Source organism: Anser cygnoides, chromosome W (genome assembly GCF_040182565.1).
Source record: "Anser cygnoides isolate HZ-2024a breed goose chromosome W, Taihu_goose_T2T_genome, whole genome shotgun sequence".
In the NCBI taxonomy this organism is placed as follows: domain Eukaryota; kingdom Metazoa; phylum Chordata; class Aves; order Anseriformes; family Anatidae; genus Anser; species Anser cygnoides.
In genome coordinates this window covers 4,358,457-4,374,380 of record NC_089911.1, presented here as the reverse complement: position 1 = coordinate 4,374,380, position 15,924 = coordinate 4,358,457, and the positions used below count along the sequence as shown (strand labels likewise).

General features: G+C 68.5%; 2 protein-coding genes across 2 annotated transcripts in view; both read left to right on the top strand.

The window, feature by feature from the left end:
- Positions 1-15,924, top strand: part of LOC136788764 (guanine nucleotide-binding protein G(I)/G(S)/G(O) subunit gamma-3) — a 147,485-nt gene that overhangs the window by 7,958 nt on the left and 123,603 nt on the right. The window lies entirely within an intron of this gene.
- On the top strand, positions 3,499-7,856 carry LOC136788739 (E3 ubiquitin-protein ligase RNF12-B-like). The gene is made up of 2 exons (XM_066987415.1): positions 3,499-4,433; positions 5,205-7,856. The coding sequence occupies exons 1-2, from the start codon at positions 3,614-3,616 to the stop codon at positions 5,324-5,326; spliced, it is 942 nt and encodes a 313-aa protein (XP_066843516.1). The 5' UTR covers positions 3,499-3,613; the 3' UTR covers positions 5,327-7,856.

Here is a 15,924-nt window from a genome sequence, read left to right as displayed (position 1 = left end):
GACCCACCATCGCCTGATATCCTCGACGTCCCCAATGTCCTTGAAGTCCTCGACGTCCCCAATGTCCCCAGCCCAAAGGACCAAGATCCACCACGTCCTGATGTCCCCAACGTCCTCGACGTCCTTAATGTCCCCAACGTTCCTGATGTCACCAACCCAAAGGACCGAGACCCGTCATGGCCTGATGTCCTTGATGTCCCCGATGTCCTCAACATCCTTGATGTCCTCGATGTCCCCAGTGACCCCAACCCAAAGGACCAAGATCCACCATGACCCAATGTCCTCAACGTCCCCAACATCCCCGATGTCCCCAACCCAAAGGACCAAGACCCGTCATGGCCTGATGTCCTCGACGTCCTCGATGTCCTCAACGTCCTCGATGTCCTCAACGTCCTCGACATCCCTGATGTCCCCAACCGAAAGGACTGAGACCCATCATGACCCGATGTCCCCAACGTCCCCAATGTCCCCAACGTCCCCAATGTCCCCAACCTGAAGGACGAAGACCCGTCATGGCCTGATGTCCTTGATGTCCCCCATATCCTCGATGTCCCCGATGTCCCCAACATCCCCAATGTCCTCAACATCCCCAGTGTCCCCAACCCAAAGGACTGCGACCCACGGTGACCCGATGTCCCCGACGTCCCAATTGTCCCCGACACACGGGACAGACGCCCCCTCGCGGCCCGATGTCCCCAACCCGAGGGACTGGCCCCCGATGTCCCCAACGTCCCCGGAGGACGTGGGGCCCCCGTCAGCGCCCCCCCCCCACACCCCCTATGGGGCCAAGGTCCCCAATGCCCCCCGATGTCCCCAGCGCCCCCCCCCGCCACCTGACCCCCGGCTGGGGGTCCCTGGAGGCGCCACTGCGGGGTTGGGGCCGTCTGTACGGACCCGGGGGGGCCCGAATCTGCCCCCCCGGCAATAAAGTGGCTCCTGTTGCCCCCATCTGTGGCTGGTGCTTTTCTTTGGGGAGGGGGGGAGACACAGGGAGGGGGGGCACACAGGTTGGGGGGGGCACTGAGGTGGGGGAGACCTGGAGGGGGGAGCACGGGGGGGGGGGGGGGGGGGCACAGGTATGGGGGAGGCACAGAGGTGGGGGAGACCTGGAGGGAGAGGGGGGGTCCAGGGGCGCGGGGGGTGTCCAAGGTATTTGGGTGGGGGGGGGTCCCAGAGTTCGCGGAGACCTGGGGGGAATCCAGGGGTGGGCTGGGGAGTGCGAGGTATTTTGGGGGGGGGGATGTCTAGGTGTTTGGGGAAGGGCACAAGGAGGGGAGGGGTGAATCCCAGGTGTTGGGGGGGGGGGGGGGGTCCCAGGGTTTGGGGGGTGGTCCCGGGGTGGTTGTGGGGCAAGTTATTTATGGGGGGGGCCAGGGGGCACAATGGGGGGGGGGGGTGTCCAGAGAAGGGGTGGGACACGGGGGGATCACGTGGGGGGGGAGGTCCCAGGGCTGGGGGGGTCCCAGGTATTGGGGGAGGTCCCAGAGGTGTGTGGGGGGTCCCTGGGATGGGGGGCGGGTCTCAGAGGTGGGGGGGTCCCAGAACCCCGTTGGGGGGTCCCAGGGCTCAGCGCAGGGGCCGGGCACAAGGACCCAGGGCGGCCGCGCCGCGACCTTGGCCCCGCCCCGGCCCCCTCGGCCCCGCCCCTGTATCTTGGCCCCGCCCCCTTCGCCTCTGGCCCCGCCCCTGGAGCCTGGCCCCGCCCCCGCCTCCCCAGTGGCCTCCCCCTAAGCCCCGCCCCGCCCCCGGGTTGTGACCACGCCCCTCGGCGCCTGGCCCCGCCCCGCGCATGCGCAGCTCCTCCCGGCGACGCGGCGCGGTGAGCTTCCGGCCCCGGGTCCCGGCCCCGACCGTGCCCGGCTCCCCCCCTCCCCCCGCCCTCCCCCCCCCGGCTGGGCCTCGGCCCCTCCCCGCCCCCCAGTGCCCCCAGTTCCCTCCCAGTGCCCTCCCAGTGCCCTCCCAGTGCCCTCCCAGTACTCTCCCAGTTCCCTCCCAGTGCCTCCCAGTTCCCTTCCAGTGCCCCCCAGTGCACTACCAGTATCTCCCAGTATCTCTCAGCACCCTCCCAGTGCCTCCCAGTACCCCACCAGCACCCCCAGTATCCCCGATACCCCCAGCACCCTTCCAGTACCTCCCCAGCACCCCACCAGTACCCCCAGTTACCTCCCAATACCCCCTGAATACCCCCCAGTTACCCCCCAATACCCTTCAGTACCCCCCAATACCCCCAGTAACCCCAGTTACCCCCCCCAAGTTACCCCCAATATCTCCCCAGTCCCCCCCAGCAACCCCCCAGTTACTGCCCAACCCCCTTAAAACCCCCCAGTTACCCCCCAGCTCTCCCAGTACCCCCAGTTACCCCCTAGTTAGACCCCAGTTACCCCCCAGTCCCCCCAGTTGCCCCCCCAATACCTCCTAATACCTCCCATACCCCTCGGTTACCCCCAGCCCCCCACCCGCAGTCCCCCCAGTAGCCCCCCAGCACCTCCCCCAGTCCCCCCAGTTGCCCCCCAGTCCTCCCAGTACCCCCACCAGTTCCCCCTCAGTCCTCCCCAGTACCCAACCCCAGTACCCCCAGTTCCCACCAGTCCCCCCAGTTACCCCCCCTAATACCCCCAATACCCCCAGTTCCCCCCTCAGTACCCCCCCAGTCCCCCCCCAGTCCCCCCAGTCCTCCCAGTCCTCCCAGTTCCCCCCCCCCCCCAAATGGGCCGGGGCCGCCTGCTGGGGGGCTGCGCCTGGCTGCTGGGGGCCCTGGCGGTGCTGCAGACCCTCTACCTCTGGGCGCTGCCCCCCCCGCCGCCACCGCGGCCCCCCCAGCCGCCGCCCCCCCCCTCGGGGGGTCCTGGACGCCTCGGGGTCCTTCCGCGTCTACCGGGACCTTTTGGGCCCCCCCCCCAGGCTCAGCGGCCCCCCCGAGCTGGTGCTGGCCACCCACGGCACCCCCGGGCGGGTGGCGGGGGCGCTGGGGGGGCCCTGGCGGGGGGGGCTGGGAGGGCCCCTCTCGGTGGCCGTTTTCGGGGGGGGGGGCCAGGGGGTGCGGCCCTGGGGGAGCTTTTGGGGGCGCTGGGGGCCTGCCGGGGGCGTGGGGGCGCCTGCGGCTTCACGTGGTGCTGGGGGCCGCCGCCAGGCCCCCCCCGCACCCCCCGCGCCCCCCCCCCGCCGGGGGGGGGTTGCGGGGGGCCCTGCGGCGGGTGGCGTCCGCCCCGGCCCCCCCAGCTACGCTTTGGGGGTGCCGTACCCGGGAACCTGCTGCGGAACGTGGCCTGGGGGGGCGGTGGGTTTGGGGGGGGGGGCTGGGGGGAGGGCGGACGCCGCCCCCGCCCCGGTTTGGGGACCCCCCGGCCCCAAAACGGCCTCTTCGTGCTCTTGGTGGACGCCGACGTGGTGCCGAGCCGGGGGCTGCGGGAGGAGTTCCTGAGGATGTGGAGGGAGCGGGGGGGGGCTGGGGGGGGTGGGGGGCACCCCCGGGGGGGGAGGGGGCGGGGGGCAGGGGGGTGGGGGCGGTGAGGGGCGGGGGATCCCAAAGGGGTTCGGTGGGCTTGGGGTCGCCGGGGGCGTGGAGGAACCCAACGGCCTCGAGGGCCCCGAGGTCATCGGGGTCCCCAAGGTCATGGGGGTCCCCAGGGTCATGGGGGACCCCAGGGTCATGGGGGACCCCAAGGTCACGGGGGTCTCCGAGGTCATGGGGGACCCCAAGGCCATCGAGGTCCCCAAGGGGTTCCATGACCCCGGTGTCCCCAACGTCATCGTGGAGGACCCCAACGCCCTGGGGGTCCCCAAGGCCATGAGGGTCCCCAAGAGCCTCAATGACCCCGGTGTCCCCAATGTCATGGAAGACCCCAACACTCTTGAGGACCCCAAGACCCTTGAGAACCCCAACGCCCTTGAAGACCCCAACACCTTTGAAGACCCCAATGGTCTTGAGGACCCCAAGACCCTTGAGAATCCCAAGACCCTTGAAGACCCCAACGCCCTCAAGAACCCCAACGCCCTTGAGGACCCCAAGGCCCTTGAAGACCCCAATGCCCTCAAGAACCCCAAGACCCTTGAGGACCCCAACACCCTTGAAGACCCCAACGCCCTGGAGGACCCCAACGCCCCGGGTGCCACGGCGCCCCCTGGGACCGGGTGGTCTTCGTGCTCCCAGCCTTTGAGGTGCGCGCGGGGGTCCCGATGCCGGGGACGAAGGCGGAGCTGCTGCGGCTGTGGGGCCAGGGGCGGCGCGGCCATTCTACGGGGCGCTGTGCCCCCGCTGCCAGGCGCCCACGGGCTATGGGCGGTGGCGGGGGCTGCCGCCAGCCCCCCAGCTGCGCGTGGCCTACGAGGCGCCGTGGCGGGACCCCTGGGAGCCCTTCTACGTGGGGCCGGCCCACAGCGTGCCCCCCTTCGACGAGCGCTTCCTGCAGTACGGCTTCAACCGCATCAGCCAGGTGACCGGGAGGGATTTGGGGTGGCTTGTGGGGGGGGATTTGGGGTTGCCAGGGGGGATTTGGGGTTGCCAGAGGGCATTTGGGGTGGTCAGGGAGGATGTGGGCCATTTGGGTGGCCGTGGGGGCTGTGGGGTCGCCATGGGGGTTGTGGGGTGGCTGGGGGGGGGATTTGGGGTGGCCAGGGGAAATTCGAGGTGGTTGGGGGGATTTGGGGTGGCCATGGGGGCTGTGGGTCATTTGATTGGCTGGGGGGGCTATGGGGTGGCCATGGGGTTATTGGGTGGCTGTGGAGGTTATGGGGTGGCCATGGGGGTTGTGGGGTGACCATGGGGGCTTTGCGGTGGCCAGGGGGCTGTGGCTCATTTGGGTGGCCATGGGAGTTGTGGGGTGGCTGTGGGGTTGTCGGGTCACCGTGAGGGCTATGGGGTGGCCATGGGGGCTATGGGTGCTGTGGGGTGGCCCCAGGGTTATGGGGTGGCCATGGGGTTTTTGGGTGGCCGCGGGAGGTTATGGGGTGGTCATGGAGGTTATGGGGTGGCCATGGGGGTTGTGGGGTGGCTGTGGAGGTTATGGGGTGGTCATGGAGGTTATGGGGTGGCCATGGGGGGTTGTTGGGGTGGCCATGGGGATTATGGGTGCTGTTGGGATCTGTGGGTGCTTCAGGGGTTCTACGGGTGCTGTAGGGGAGATGTCGGGCTCTGTGGGGTGTCAGTGGGTCCCGTGGGGTGTCCGTGGGTCCCGTGGGGTAACGGTTTCCCCACCACCACCCAGGCCTGCGAGCTGCACATGGCCGGGTTCCGCTTCGCCGTGCTAGACGGGGCCTTCGTTGTCCACCGCGGCTTCAAGGAGGCCGGCGGCTTCCACGGGGCGCGGGAGGCCGAGCTGAGCCATAACCGGCAGCTGTACCGGCGCTTCCGCGACGAGCTGCGCCTCCGCTACCCCCGCTCGACGCGCCGCTGCTGACACCCAGCTCCCGTGCACGGGGCCCCGGGGACGGCATCAACGTGGTCCTGGGGACGTTGGTCAGCAGGGTCATATGGACACTGGTCAACTGGGTTCCATGGGCGTTGGTCAACGGGGTCCTGTGGGCATTGGTCAACGGGGTCGTCGGGATGTTGGTCAACGGGGTTCTATGGACATTGGCCAACTGGGTTCCCATGGGTGTCGGTCAACGGGGTCCTCAGGACCTTGTTAACTGGTTTCTATGGACGTTGGTCAATGGGGTCCTGTGGACGTTGGTCAACGGGGTCCTCAGGACGTTGGTCAACTGGGTCATGTGGACGTTGGTCAACAGGGTCCTATGGCTGTTGGTCAACGGGGTCCTTGGGACCTTGTCAGCTAGGTTCTATGGGTGTTGGGTGTTGGTCACCTGGGTTCTGTGGACATTCGTGTACTGGGTTCCCATGGGTGTTGGTCAACTGGGTCCCATGGACATCATCAACTGGTTGCTTGGGGTCAGTGGGGTCCCTTGGATGTTGGTCAACAGGGTTCTGTGGGCGTTGGCCAACTGGGTTCCCATGAGTGTTGGTCAACGGGGTCCTCAGGACCTTATTAACTGGTTTCTATGGACATTGGTCAACGGGGTCCTGTGGATGTTGGTCAATGGGGTCCTATGACATTGGTCAGCTGGGTCCTGTGGATGTTGGTCAACGGGGTCCTCAGGACGCTGGTCAACTGGGTCCTGTGGTTGTTGGTCAACAGGGTCCTATGGCTGTGGGTCAACGGGGTCCTTGGGACGTTGGTCAACGGGGTCCTGTAGTTGTTGGTCAGTGGGGTCCTTGGGACGTTGTCAGCTGGGTTCTATGGGTGTTGGTCACCTGGGTTCTATGGACATTCGTGTACTGGGTTCCCATGGGTGTTGGTCAACGGGGTCCCATGGACATCATCAACTGGTTGCTTGGGGTCAATGGGGTCCTATGGATGTTGGCCAGCTGGGTTCTATGGACACTGGTCAACGGGGTCCTGTGGACGTTGGTCAGCGGAGTCCTTGGGACGTTGGTCAGTGGGGTGCCGTGGATGTTGGTCAACAGGGTTCTGTGGACGTTGGCCAACTGGGTTCCCATGAGTGTTGGTCAACGGGGTCCTCAGGACCTTATTAACTGGTTTCTATGGACATTGGTCAATGGGGTCCTGTGGCTGTTGGTCAGCGGGGTCCTTGGGACATTGGTCTACTAGGTTCTAGGGACACTGGTCAACGGGGTCCTGTGGTTGTTGGTCAACGGGGGTCCTTGGGACGTTGGTCAATGGGGTCCTGTAGTTGTTGGTCACTGGGGTCCTTGGGACGTTTTCAGCTGGGTTCTATGGGTGTCGGTCAACTGGGTTCTATGGATGCTGGTCAACAGGGTCCTGTGGACACGGGTCAACAGGGTCCTTGTGACGCGGTCAACAGGGTCCTTGGGATGTTGTCAGCTGGGTTCTATGGACATGGGTCAACTGGGTCATTGGGACATCGGTCAGTGGGGTCCTGTAGATGTCGGCCTGCGGGGTTCTATGGACGTTGTCACCTGGGTTCTATGGACATTGGTCTACTGGGTTCTATGGACGTTGGTCAACAGGGTCCTGTGGATGTTGGTCAGCTGGGTCCTTGGGACGTTGTCAACTGGGTTCTAGGGACACTGGTCAGTTGGGTCCTATGGATGTTGGTCAACTGGGTTCTATGGACATTGGTCAATGGGGTCCTATGGAGGTTGGTCAACTGGGTTCTGTGGACACTGGTCAACTGGGTTCTATGGACATTGGTCAACTGGGTCCTATGGAGGTTGGTCAACGGGGTCCTATCTGGTTGGTGGTCAACTGGGTTTTGTGGACACTGGTAAACCGGGTTCTATGGACATTGGTCGATCGGGGACGTTGTCAACTGGGTTCTGTGGACGTTGTCAACTGGGTTCTGTGGACATTGGTCTACTGGGTTCCCATGGACGTTGGGCAACGGGGCCCTTAGGACGTTGCCAAATGGGTCCCCCGGGTGTTGGTCCGCTGGGTTGCCGTGGATGTTGGTCGGTGAGGTCACACGGACGTGGTCAACTGGGACCCGTGGACGTGAACTGGGTCCCGTGGGTGTTGTCAACTGGTCCCATCGGTCCAGTTGGACCAGTTGTCCAGGTGGACATCGGTCTACTGGGTTCCATGGGTGTTGGTCAGCTGGGTTCCTCGGACATCAGCGGGGTCCCATGGACGTCAACTGGGTCCCACTGATACTGGTCAACTGGGTCCCATTGATCAACTGGGTCCCAATGACATCATCAACGGGATCCCAATGACATCATCAACCGGGTCCCAATGACATCATCAACTGGGTCCCATGGACATTGATCAGCTGGATCCCAATGATATCATCAACTGGGTCCCAATGACATCATCAACGGGATCCCAGTGACATCATCACCCAGATCCTAATGACATCATCAACGGGATTCCCAATGACATCATCAACAAGATCCCAATGACATCATCAACTGGGTCCCAATGACATCATCAACAGGATCCCAATGACATCATCAACCAGATCCCAATGACATCATCAACCAGGTCCCAATGACATCATCAACGGGATGCCGGTGACATCATCACCCAGATCCCAATGACATCATCAGCTGCATCCCGCGGACGGTCGCCGGGTCCTGGTGACGTCGGTCACTGGGGTGCGTCTCCCTTGGGTGCCCCGGGAGGGGGGGCACCAATGATAATTGGGGGGGGGGGCGTGGCCGGGGGGCGGAGCCCTGGGGCGGGCGATGGGCCGTTTGTCGTTGTCGCCAACACGGAACGAGCGTTTTGCTAAATTGTGGAGAAATTTGGCTGCTTGGTGCCCCAAAACCCACGGGGAGCCCCCACCCCCCCCCCCTCCCGGGACCCCCCCCCGAGACCTCAGGAGCCCTCCCAGGCCCCCCGGGCCCACCCAGAGACCCCTGAACCCTTCCTCAGAGACCCCCCCAGGACTCTGCACGACCCCCAAGGCCCCCTGAGCCTCCCAGGACCCCTTGAGCACCCCAGGACCCCCTGAAGCCCCCGGACCCCCCCGGACCCCTCAGGAAGCCCCTTGAGCTCACCAGGACCCCCCTGAGCCCCCCCGCCCCCCACAACTCCCCCCAGGACCTCCCACAACCCCCCAGACCCTTCAGAGACCCCCCCAGAACTCAGCCTCCCCAGGACCCCCATGAACCCCCCAGGACCCCTTGAGCAGCCCCCCAGGACCCCCCCCCGAACACCCCAGGCCCACCCTGAACCCCCCAAAACCCCACCGAGACCCTAGGACTCTTCTGAGCCCCCCAGAACCCTCCCCAAACCCCCAAGACCCCCCCCCAGAAATACCCTAGGACCACCCTGAACCCCCAAGGACTCCCCCTGAACCCTTCAGGACCCCCTGAGACCCCCAGGACCCCCCCAGCAGCCACCCAGGACCACCCTGAGCCCCCAGGGCCCCTTGAACCCCCTTGAATCCCCCCAAAACCCCCAGGACCCCCTGAACAGCCCCCCAAAGCCCCCTGAGCCCCCAACCTCCCCCAGAACCCCCCAGACCCCTCAGAGACCCCCAGAACTCTGCACAGCCTCCCCAGAACCCCCCTTAGCCCCACAGGACCCCCCCCCCCGAGCGCCTCAGGACCCTCCCAAGCCCCCAGGACCCCCCCAGAATCCCCGCAGGCCCTCCCGCACCCCTCCAGAGACCCCCCTTGAACCCCTCCAGACCCTTTGAGCCTCCCAGGACCCCCCGAAACACCCTAGGACCCCTCTGAGCCCCCAGAACCTCCCTGAACCCCTCAGGACCCCTCCTAAACCCGCAGGACCCCCCCCTCAGCCCCCCACTCAGGCCCTCCCCCACCTCCCAGGCCCCCTCAGAGACCCCCCTTAATCCCCCCAGACCCCCTGAGCCCCCAGAAACACCCCAGGAACACCCCAGAGTCCCCCAGAGACCCCCATGAAACTCCCCCCAGATCCCCTGAGCCCCCAGGAGCCCCCCAAAACCCCCAGGACCCCCCAGAAGCCCTCAGGACCCCCCAAACCCCCAGGATCCTCCCCCCAACCCCCCCAGCCCCCCCAGAGACCCTCCCAGACCCCCTTGGACCTTTCAGGACCCCCCCAAACCCCTAGGACCCCCCTGAAACCCCTCAGGCCCTCTCCCTACCCTCCAGACCCCTCAGAGACCCCCTGAATCCCCCAGGCCCCCCCCAGGCCCCCTGAACCCCCAGACCCTCTCAGCCTCCAGGACCCCCAGGAACACCTCAGAAACACCCCAGGACCCCCTTGGACCTCTCAGGACCCCCCAAACCCCTAGGACCCCCCGAAACCCCCAGGCCCTCTCCCTACCCCCCCAAATCCCCTCAGAGACCCCCCTGTACCCCCAGGCCCCCCCCAGGCCCCCTGAAACCCCCAGACCCTCTCAGCCCCCAGGACCCCCCAGGAACACCCCAGGACCCCCCTTGGACCCCTCAGGACCCCCCCCCAACCCCTAGGACCCCCCGAAACCCCCCAGGCCCTCCCCCAACTCCCCCAGGCCCCCTCAGAGACCCCCCTGAACCCTCCCCCAGCCCCCCCCCGACCCCCCCCCGGACCCCCTGAGCCCCCAGAGACCCTTCAGGACCCCCTGAGCCCTCAGGAACCCCCCAGGACCCCCCCAAAGCCCCCAGGACCCCAGAGCCCCCCCAGAGGCCTCTCCCCGTGCCCAGGCCCCGCCCCCGTGCCCCGCCGTTGCTAGGCGACGGCGCAGCGCGTCACTTCCGGGCTCTCCGACCACGTCGCCAGGGCAACGGGCCCGGAGCGGGGGAATGGCGGTGGTCGAGGAGAGGTGCGGGGGGGGGCTGGGGGGGCAGGTGGGGGGGAGGGGGCCGGGGAAAGTGGGGAGGGGGGCAGGGAGGGGTGGGGGGACCGGGGACGGGGGGGGGAACCGGGGGAACCGGGAGATCGGGGGGAACGGTGGGGAGGAACTATAGTACGGGGGACGTGTTTCCGGGGGGACCGCTGAGAGGGACGGACCCGTACGGACGCGGGGGAGCGCTTTGGCTGCCGGACCGCGGCTGCGCGCAGCCCCGCTGGGGGACCGCTTTTGGCGGTCCGTCGGGATTCGCGGTCCCCCCCGGGCGCCGCGTTCCCCGACAGGAAGGTTCCGGCCCCCGCAGCTCGTCCCTATGGCTGGAGGCCCACGACGACGCCTTGGCCGGGCTCCGCTCCTCCCCCGCCTGCATGGGTGAGCGCGGGGCATCATGGGAGGGGGGGGCACCCCAGGACCCCCCCCCCCCGGGGGTGGGGGACCCCATGTGGCCCCTCCCCCTTTAACCCCCCCTTTTATCGCAGTGCTGGCTGACGTGCACGGGGATGGGGATCACAAGGTGAGACCCCCCTCCCCCCCCCTGCACCCATGGGTGCCCCTCGCCCACCCATGTGCCCCCCCGCACCCATGGGTGCCCCCCCATGTCATGGGGGTGCTGGGGGGGTCCTTTGGGTGCCATTGGGGGGTCACTGGGTGCTATTGGGGAGTCCCTTGGGGGCTGGGGGGTCCCTTGGGTGCTGGAAGGTCCCTTGGGTGTCATGGGGGGTCATTGGGTGCCATAAGGGGTCACTGGGTGCCCTGGGGGGGGGTCCTTGAGTGTCATGGGGGTGACTGGGGGTCACTGGGTGCCGGGAGGGTCATTGGGTGCCCTGGGGGGGTCTTTGGTTACCATGGGGGGGGTCCTTGAGTGTCATGGGGGGTCACTTGGGGGGTCTCTTGGGGGCTGGGGGGGGGGGGTCACTGGGGTGCCACGGGGGTCACTGGGTGCCCTGGGGGGTCATTGGGTGCAGGGTGGGGTCCTTGAGCACCATGGGGGGGTCACTGGGTCCCCTGGGGGTCACTGGGGGAGGGTCACTGGGTGCTGGGGGGTCACTGGGCGCCAGGAGGGGGTCACTGAGGGGGGGTCACTGGGTGCTGGGGGGTCCCTGTAGGTTACCTAAAAACCACCGGGGGGGGTGACGGCCACCATACGGCCTCCCCCCCCCCCCCCAAAACCCCCTAACCCCCCCTTTTTGTTTTTCTCCCCCCCAGCTGGTGGTCGGCATCCCGGGCGGCCCGGGGGCCGCGGCTGGCGGTGGTGCGGGGGCCGGGCCTGCAGGAGGGGCTGGCGCTGCCCGACCCCCCGCGGCGCTGGGGGCGCTGGCGGCGCCGGGGGGGGCGGGGGGCGGCGGCGGCTGGGGGGGGGGAGGGGGCCGGGGGCGGCCCCCGCCCTGCTGGTGGCGGCGGGGGGCGCTGCTGGTGTACCGCCACCTGCGGCCCTTCTTCAGGGCCCCCTGCCCCCCCCGGGCCCCCGACCCGCTGGAGGCCGAGCTCTGGGCGCAGGCGCAGCAGGTGGGGGGGCGGGGCTAAAGGGGCGGGGCTAAAGGGGGCGGGGCTAAAGGGGGCGGGGCTAAAGGGGGCGGGGCTAAAGGGGGTGGTGCTAAAGGGGCGGGGCTAAAGGGGGCGGGGCTAAGGGGCGGGGCTAAAGGGGGCGGGGCTACAGGGGGCGGGGCTAAAGGGGGTGGGGCTACAGGGGGCGGGGCTAAAGGGGGCGGGGCCAAAGGGTGGGGTTAAAGGGGAGGGGCTAAAGGGGATGGGGGGTAAAAGGAGTAAAGGGGGGTGAGGGGAGGGGTTGAGGGAGGGGTTGGAGGGGGTAGGGGGCGGGGCTAAAGGGGGTGGGGCTAAGGGGGGTGGGGCTCTAGGGGTGGGGCCAAAGGGGGAGGGGCTAAAGGGGGCGGGGCTTGAGTGGGTGGGGCTAAAGGGGGAGGGGCTAGAGGGGCGGGGGTAAAAGGGGTAAAGGGGAGGGGCGAGGGGAGGGGTTGGAGGAGTAGGGGGGCGGGGCTAAATGGGGGTGGGGCTAAATGGGGCGGGGCTAAAGGGGGCGGGGGCTTGAGTGGGCGGGGTTCAAGGGGGAGGGGCTAAAGGGGGCGGGGGTAAAAGGGGTAAAGGGGGAGGTGAGGGGAGGGGTTGAGGGAGGGGTTGGAGGGGGTAGGGGGCGGGGCTAAAGGGGGTGGGGCTAAAGGGGGTGGGGCCAGGGGGAGGGGCCAGAGGGGAGGGGTTAAATTGTGGGGGAAGAGGTAAAGGGGGCGGGGCTAAGGGGAGGAGCCCCCCCCCCCCCAAATTAATCTGTGCCCCCCCCCAGGACCAGGTGGACCCCCTGACCCTGCGGGAGATGCTGGAGGACATCAGGTGGGGGGGGGCATTTGGGGGGTCACCCCGGGGGGGTGGGTGTCACAATGGGGGGGGGGGGGGGGGGGCACCCGGGGGGCGGCACCCGGGGGGTGGGTCTTAATGGGGGGGGGGGGGGGGTCACAATGGAGGGGGCAGCCGGGAGAGGGTCACAATGGGGGGGGGGGGGGGGGGGGGCAGGTGGGGGGGGTCATGGGGGGGGGTCACAATGGGGAGGGGCACAGTTGGAGGGGGGCGTCATAATGGGGAGGGGGGATCCCCGGGGGGGGGTGGGTCACAATGCGGGGGGGGGGGGTCACAATGGGGGGGGGGCCTATGGGGGGGCACCCGTGGGGGTCATAATTGGGGGTGTCATAATGGGGGGGGAACCCCGGGGGGGGGTGTCACAATGGGGGGCGCACTCGGGGGGGGGGGTCATAAGGGGAGGGGGAACCCCGGGGGGGGGGGGGGGGTCACAATGGGGAGGGCACCCGGGGGGGGGGGGTCATAATGGGGGGGGGCACCCGGGGGGGCACAAGGGGGGGCACCGGGGGGCACCAGGAAAGGCTTATTTTGGGGGGGGGGGGGGTCCTTGTTTTTAAGTGTGTGGGGGAGCTGATTTTTTGGGGGGGGGCACTGAAATACTGATCCCTGGTTTTTTTTTGGGGGGGGGGGGAGGCTCTAATTTGGGGGGGGGGTCCCTTAGAAAACTGGGTCCTTTTTTTTGGGGGGGGGGGGCACCCAAAGCCCTGGGTCCTCGTTCTGGGTCTTGGGGGGGGGGGGGGGGGAGGCTGTTTTTTTGGGGGGGGGGGGGTCGCTAAAATCTGGGTGGGGGGGTCCCTGATATTTTTTTGGGGGGGGCGCGGGGCAGGGACAAGGCCCAGGTGCCCCTGACGCCGCGCTCGCAGTGGTGAGGGGGGGGGCAAAATTTTGGGGGGGGGGGGGGCAAGGGGGGTTGTGGGGGGGGGGGCGCAGAGATCCTGGGGGGGGGGTGTCTGGGGGGGGGGGGTCCTGGGGGGTCTATGGGGGGAGGGTCCTGGGGGGGTAATGGGGGGGGGGGTCCTATGGGTATGGGGGGTCCGGGGGTCCCATGGGGGGGCTTTGGGTTTGGGGGGGGTTCTGGGGTATATGGGGGGGTCCCGTGGGTCGGGGGGTCTGGGGGTTTTGGGGGGGTCTGGGGGGGTTTGTGGGAAGGGCGGGGGCGCAGAGGTCCTGGGGGGGGTCTATGGGAGGGGGGGCCCTGGGGGGGGAAATGGGGGGGTTATGGGGGTCCCGGGGGGGGGCTGTGGGTTTGGGGGGTCTGGGGGTTTTAGGGGGGTCCCATGGGTTTGGGGGGGGGCCATGGGTATATGGGGGGGTCCTATGGGGGGGGGGGTCCCATGGGGGGGGAGTCCCATGGGTGCATGGGGGGGTTTATGGGCATGGGGGGTGTTATGGGGGGGGGGAGGGAATTTCACAGCCCCCCCCCGAATTTTGGTGCCCCCCCCCCGTAGGCTGCTGACGCTGCCCCCCCCGAGGTGCCCCCCTTCGTGGCGCTGCACAAGGGGCGGCCGCTGCAGCGCCAGGTGGGTGCCCCCCCCCCCCCCAAAATACCCCCCTCCCCAAAATTACCCCCACCCCCCCCTCACCCCGTGCCCCCCCCCCCCCCAGACGGTGGTGACCTGCATGGGGGCGCTGCCGCAGGGGGCCCCGACGGGACCCCGAGTGCCCGGTGCTGGGCACCGAGAGCGGGGACGTGCTGGTGCTGGACCCCGACGCCTTCACCGTCATCTTCAAGGTGCCCCCCGCCGCGACCCGACCCCCCCCCGAAAAAAAACACCCAGGGACCCCCCAGGGCCCCCCTAAAACCTTCAGGGCCCCCCCAACACCCCCCAGAACCTCCCCAGACCCCCCCCCCCACAAGAACCCCCCAAAACCCCCAGGACCCCCCAGGGCCCCCCCCACCCCAAAATCCCCAGGACCCCCCCCCAAGAAAACCTTCAGGGCCCCCCCCGAGCCCCCCCCCCCAAAACCTTCAGGACCCCCCCCCCACCCCCTCCCCCGAATCCCCCAGCCCCCCCAAGAACCCCCCGGCTCCCCAGGAACCCCCTGAACCCACAGGAGCCCCCCCCAAACCTACAGGACCCCCCCCCCCAAAAAAAAACCTTTCAGGACCCCCCCAGAGCCCCCCACCCCCAAAACACCCGGGACCCCCCAGGACCCTCCCAGGAACCCCCAAGACCCCCAGGGACCCCCCAGGACCCCCAGGGAGCCCCCCCCCCCAACACTCACTGCCCCCCAAGCATGGAACCCCCCACACCCCAAACCCCCCAGGACCCCCCCCCCAGGACCCCCCCAACACCCCCAGCCCCCCCCCCCCCCCAAACCCTGCCCCCCCCAAACATGGGACCCCCCCCCAGGACCCCCAGGGGACCCCCCAACACCCAATGCCCCCCCCAGCCCCCCAAGCCTCCCCCTGAACCCTGCCCCCCCCCCCCAACTTGGGACCCCCCCCCAACCCCCCCAGGACCCTCCCAGGACCCCCCCAACACCCCCAGCCCCCCCCAGCCCCCGGCCCCCCCTGGCCCCCCCCGAACCCTGCCCCCCCAAACATGCCCCCCCCCCCAAAACCCCCAGGACCCCCAGGGGATCCCCCCCCCAGCCCCCCCAACCCTGCCCCCCCCCAAAAAAAAAAACCTTATCTCCATCCCCCCCCCAAACCCCCCACCCATGGGTGCTTCCCCCCCAATATGGGTGCCCTCCCCCCAAATATGGGTGCCCCCCCCACCCATGGGTGCCCCCCCCCCCCCCCAGGGCTGGGTGCCGTCCCCCCCGTCTTCGTGGTGCCGCGGGGGGCGGGGACGGGCGCTTTCGGCTGGCGGTGGCCTGCAGGGACGGGACCCTCTACGGGCTGCACCGGTAAGGGGGGGCGGGGGGGGGCAAGGGGGGGTCGGGGGGGTCCTGGGGGGCCTGGGGGTCCGGGGGGGCTGGGGGGTTTGGGGGGGTCCTTATGGGGGGTTATGGGGGGTTATGGGGGTTACGGGGGGATTTTGGGGGGGGTTTATGGGGGTCTGGGGGGGATTGGGGTGTGGGGGGGGGCTGGGGGGTCCTGGGGGTCCGGGGGTCCTGGGGGGTTATGGGGGGATTTTGGGGGGTTATGGGGGGTTTATGGGGGCTGGGGGGGGGGGGTATGTGATGGGACCCTCTACGGGCTGCACCGGTAAGGGGGGGGGCCCGGGGGGGCGTGGGGGGTCCTGGGGGGGGTTATGGGGGGTCTGGGGGGGTTTGGGGGTCCTGGGGGGGTTATGGGGGTGGGGGGGGGGGTATGTGATGGGACCCTCTATGGGCTGCACCAGTAAGGGGGGGCCCGGGGGGGGTCTGGGG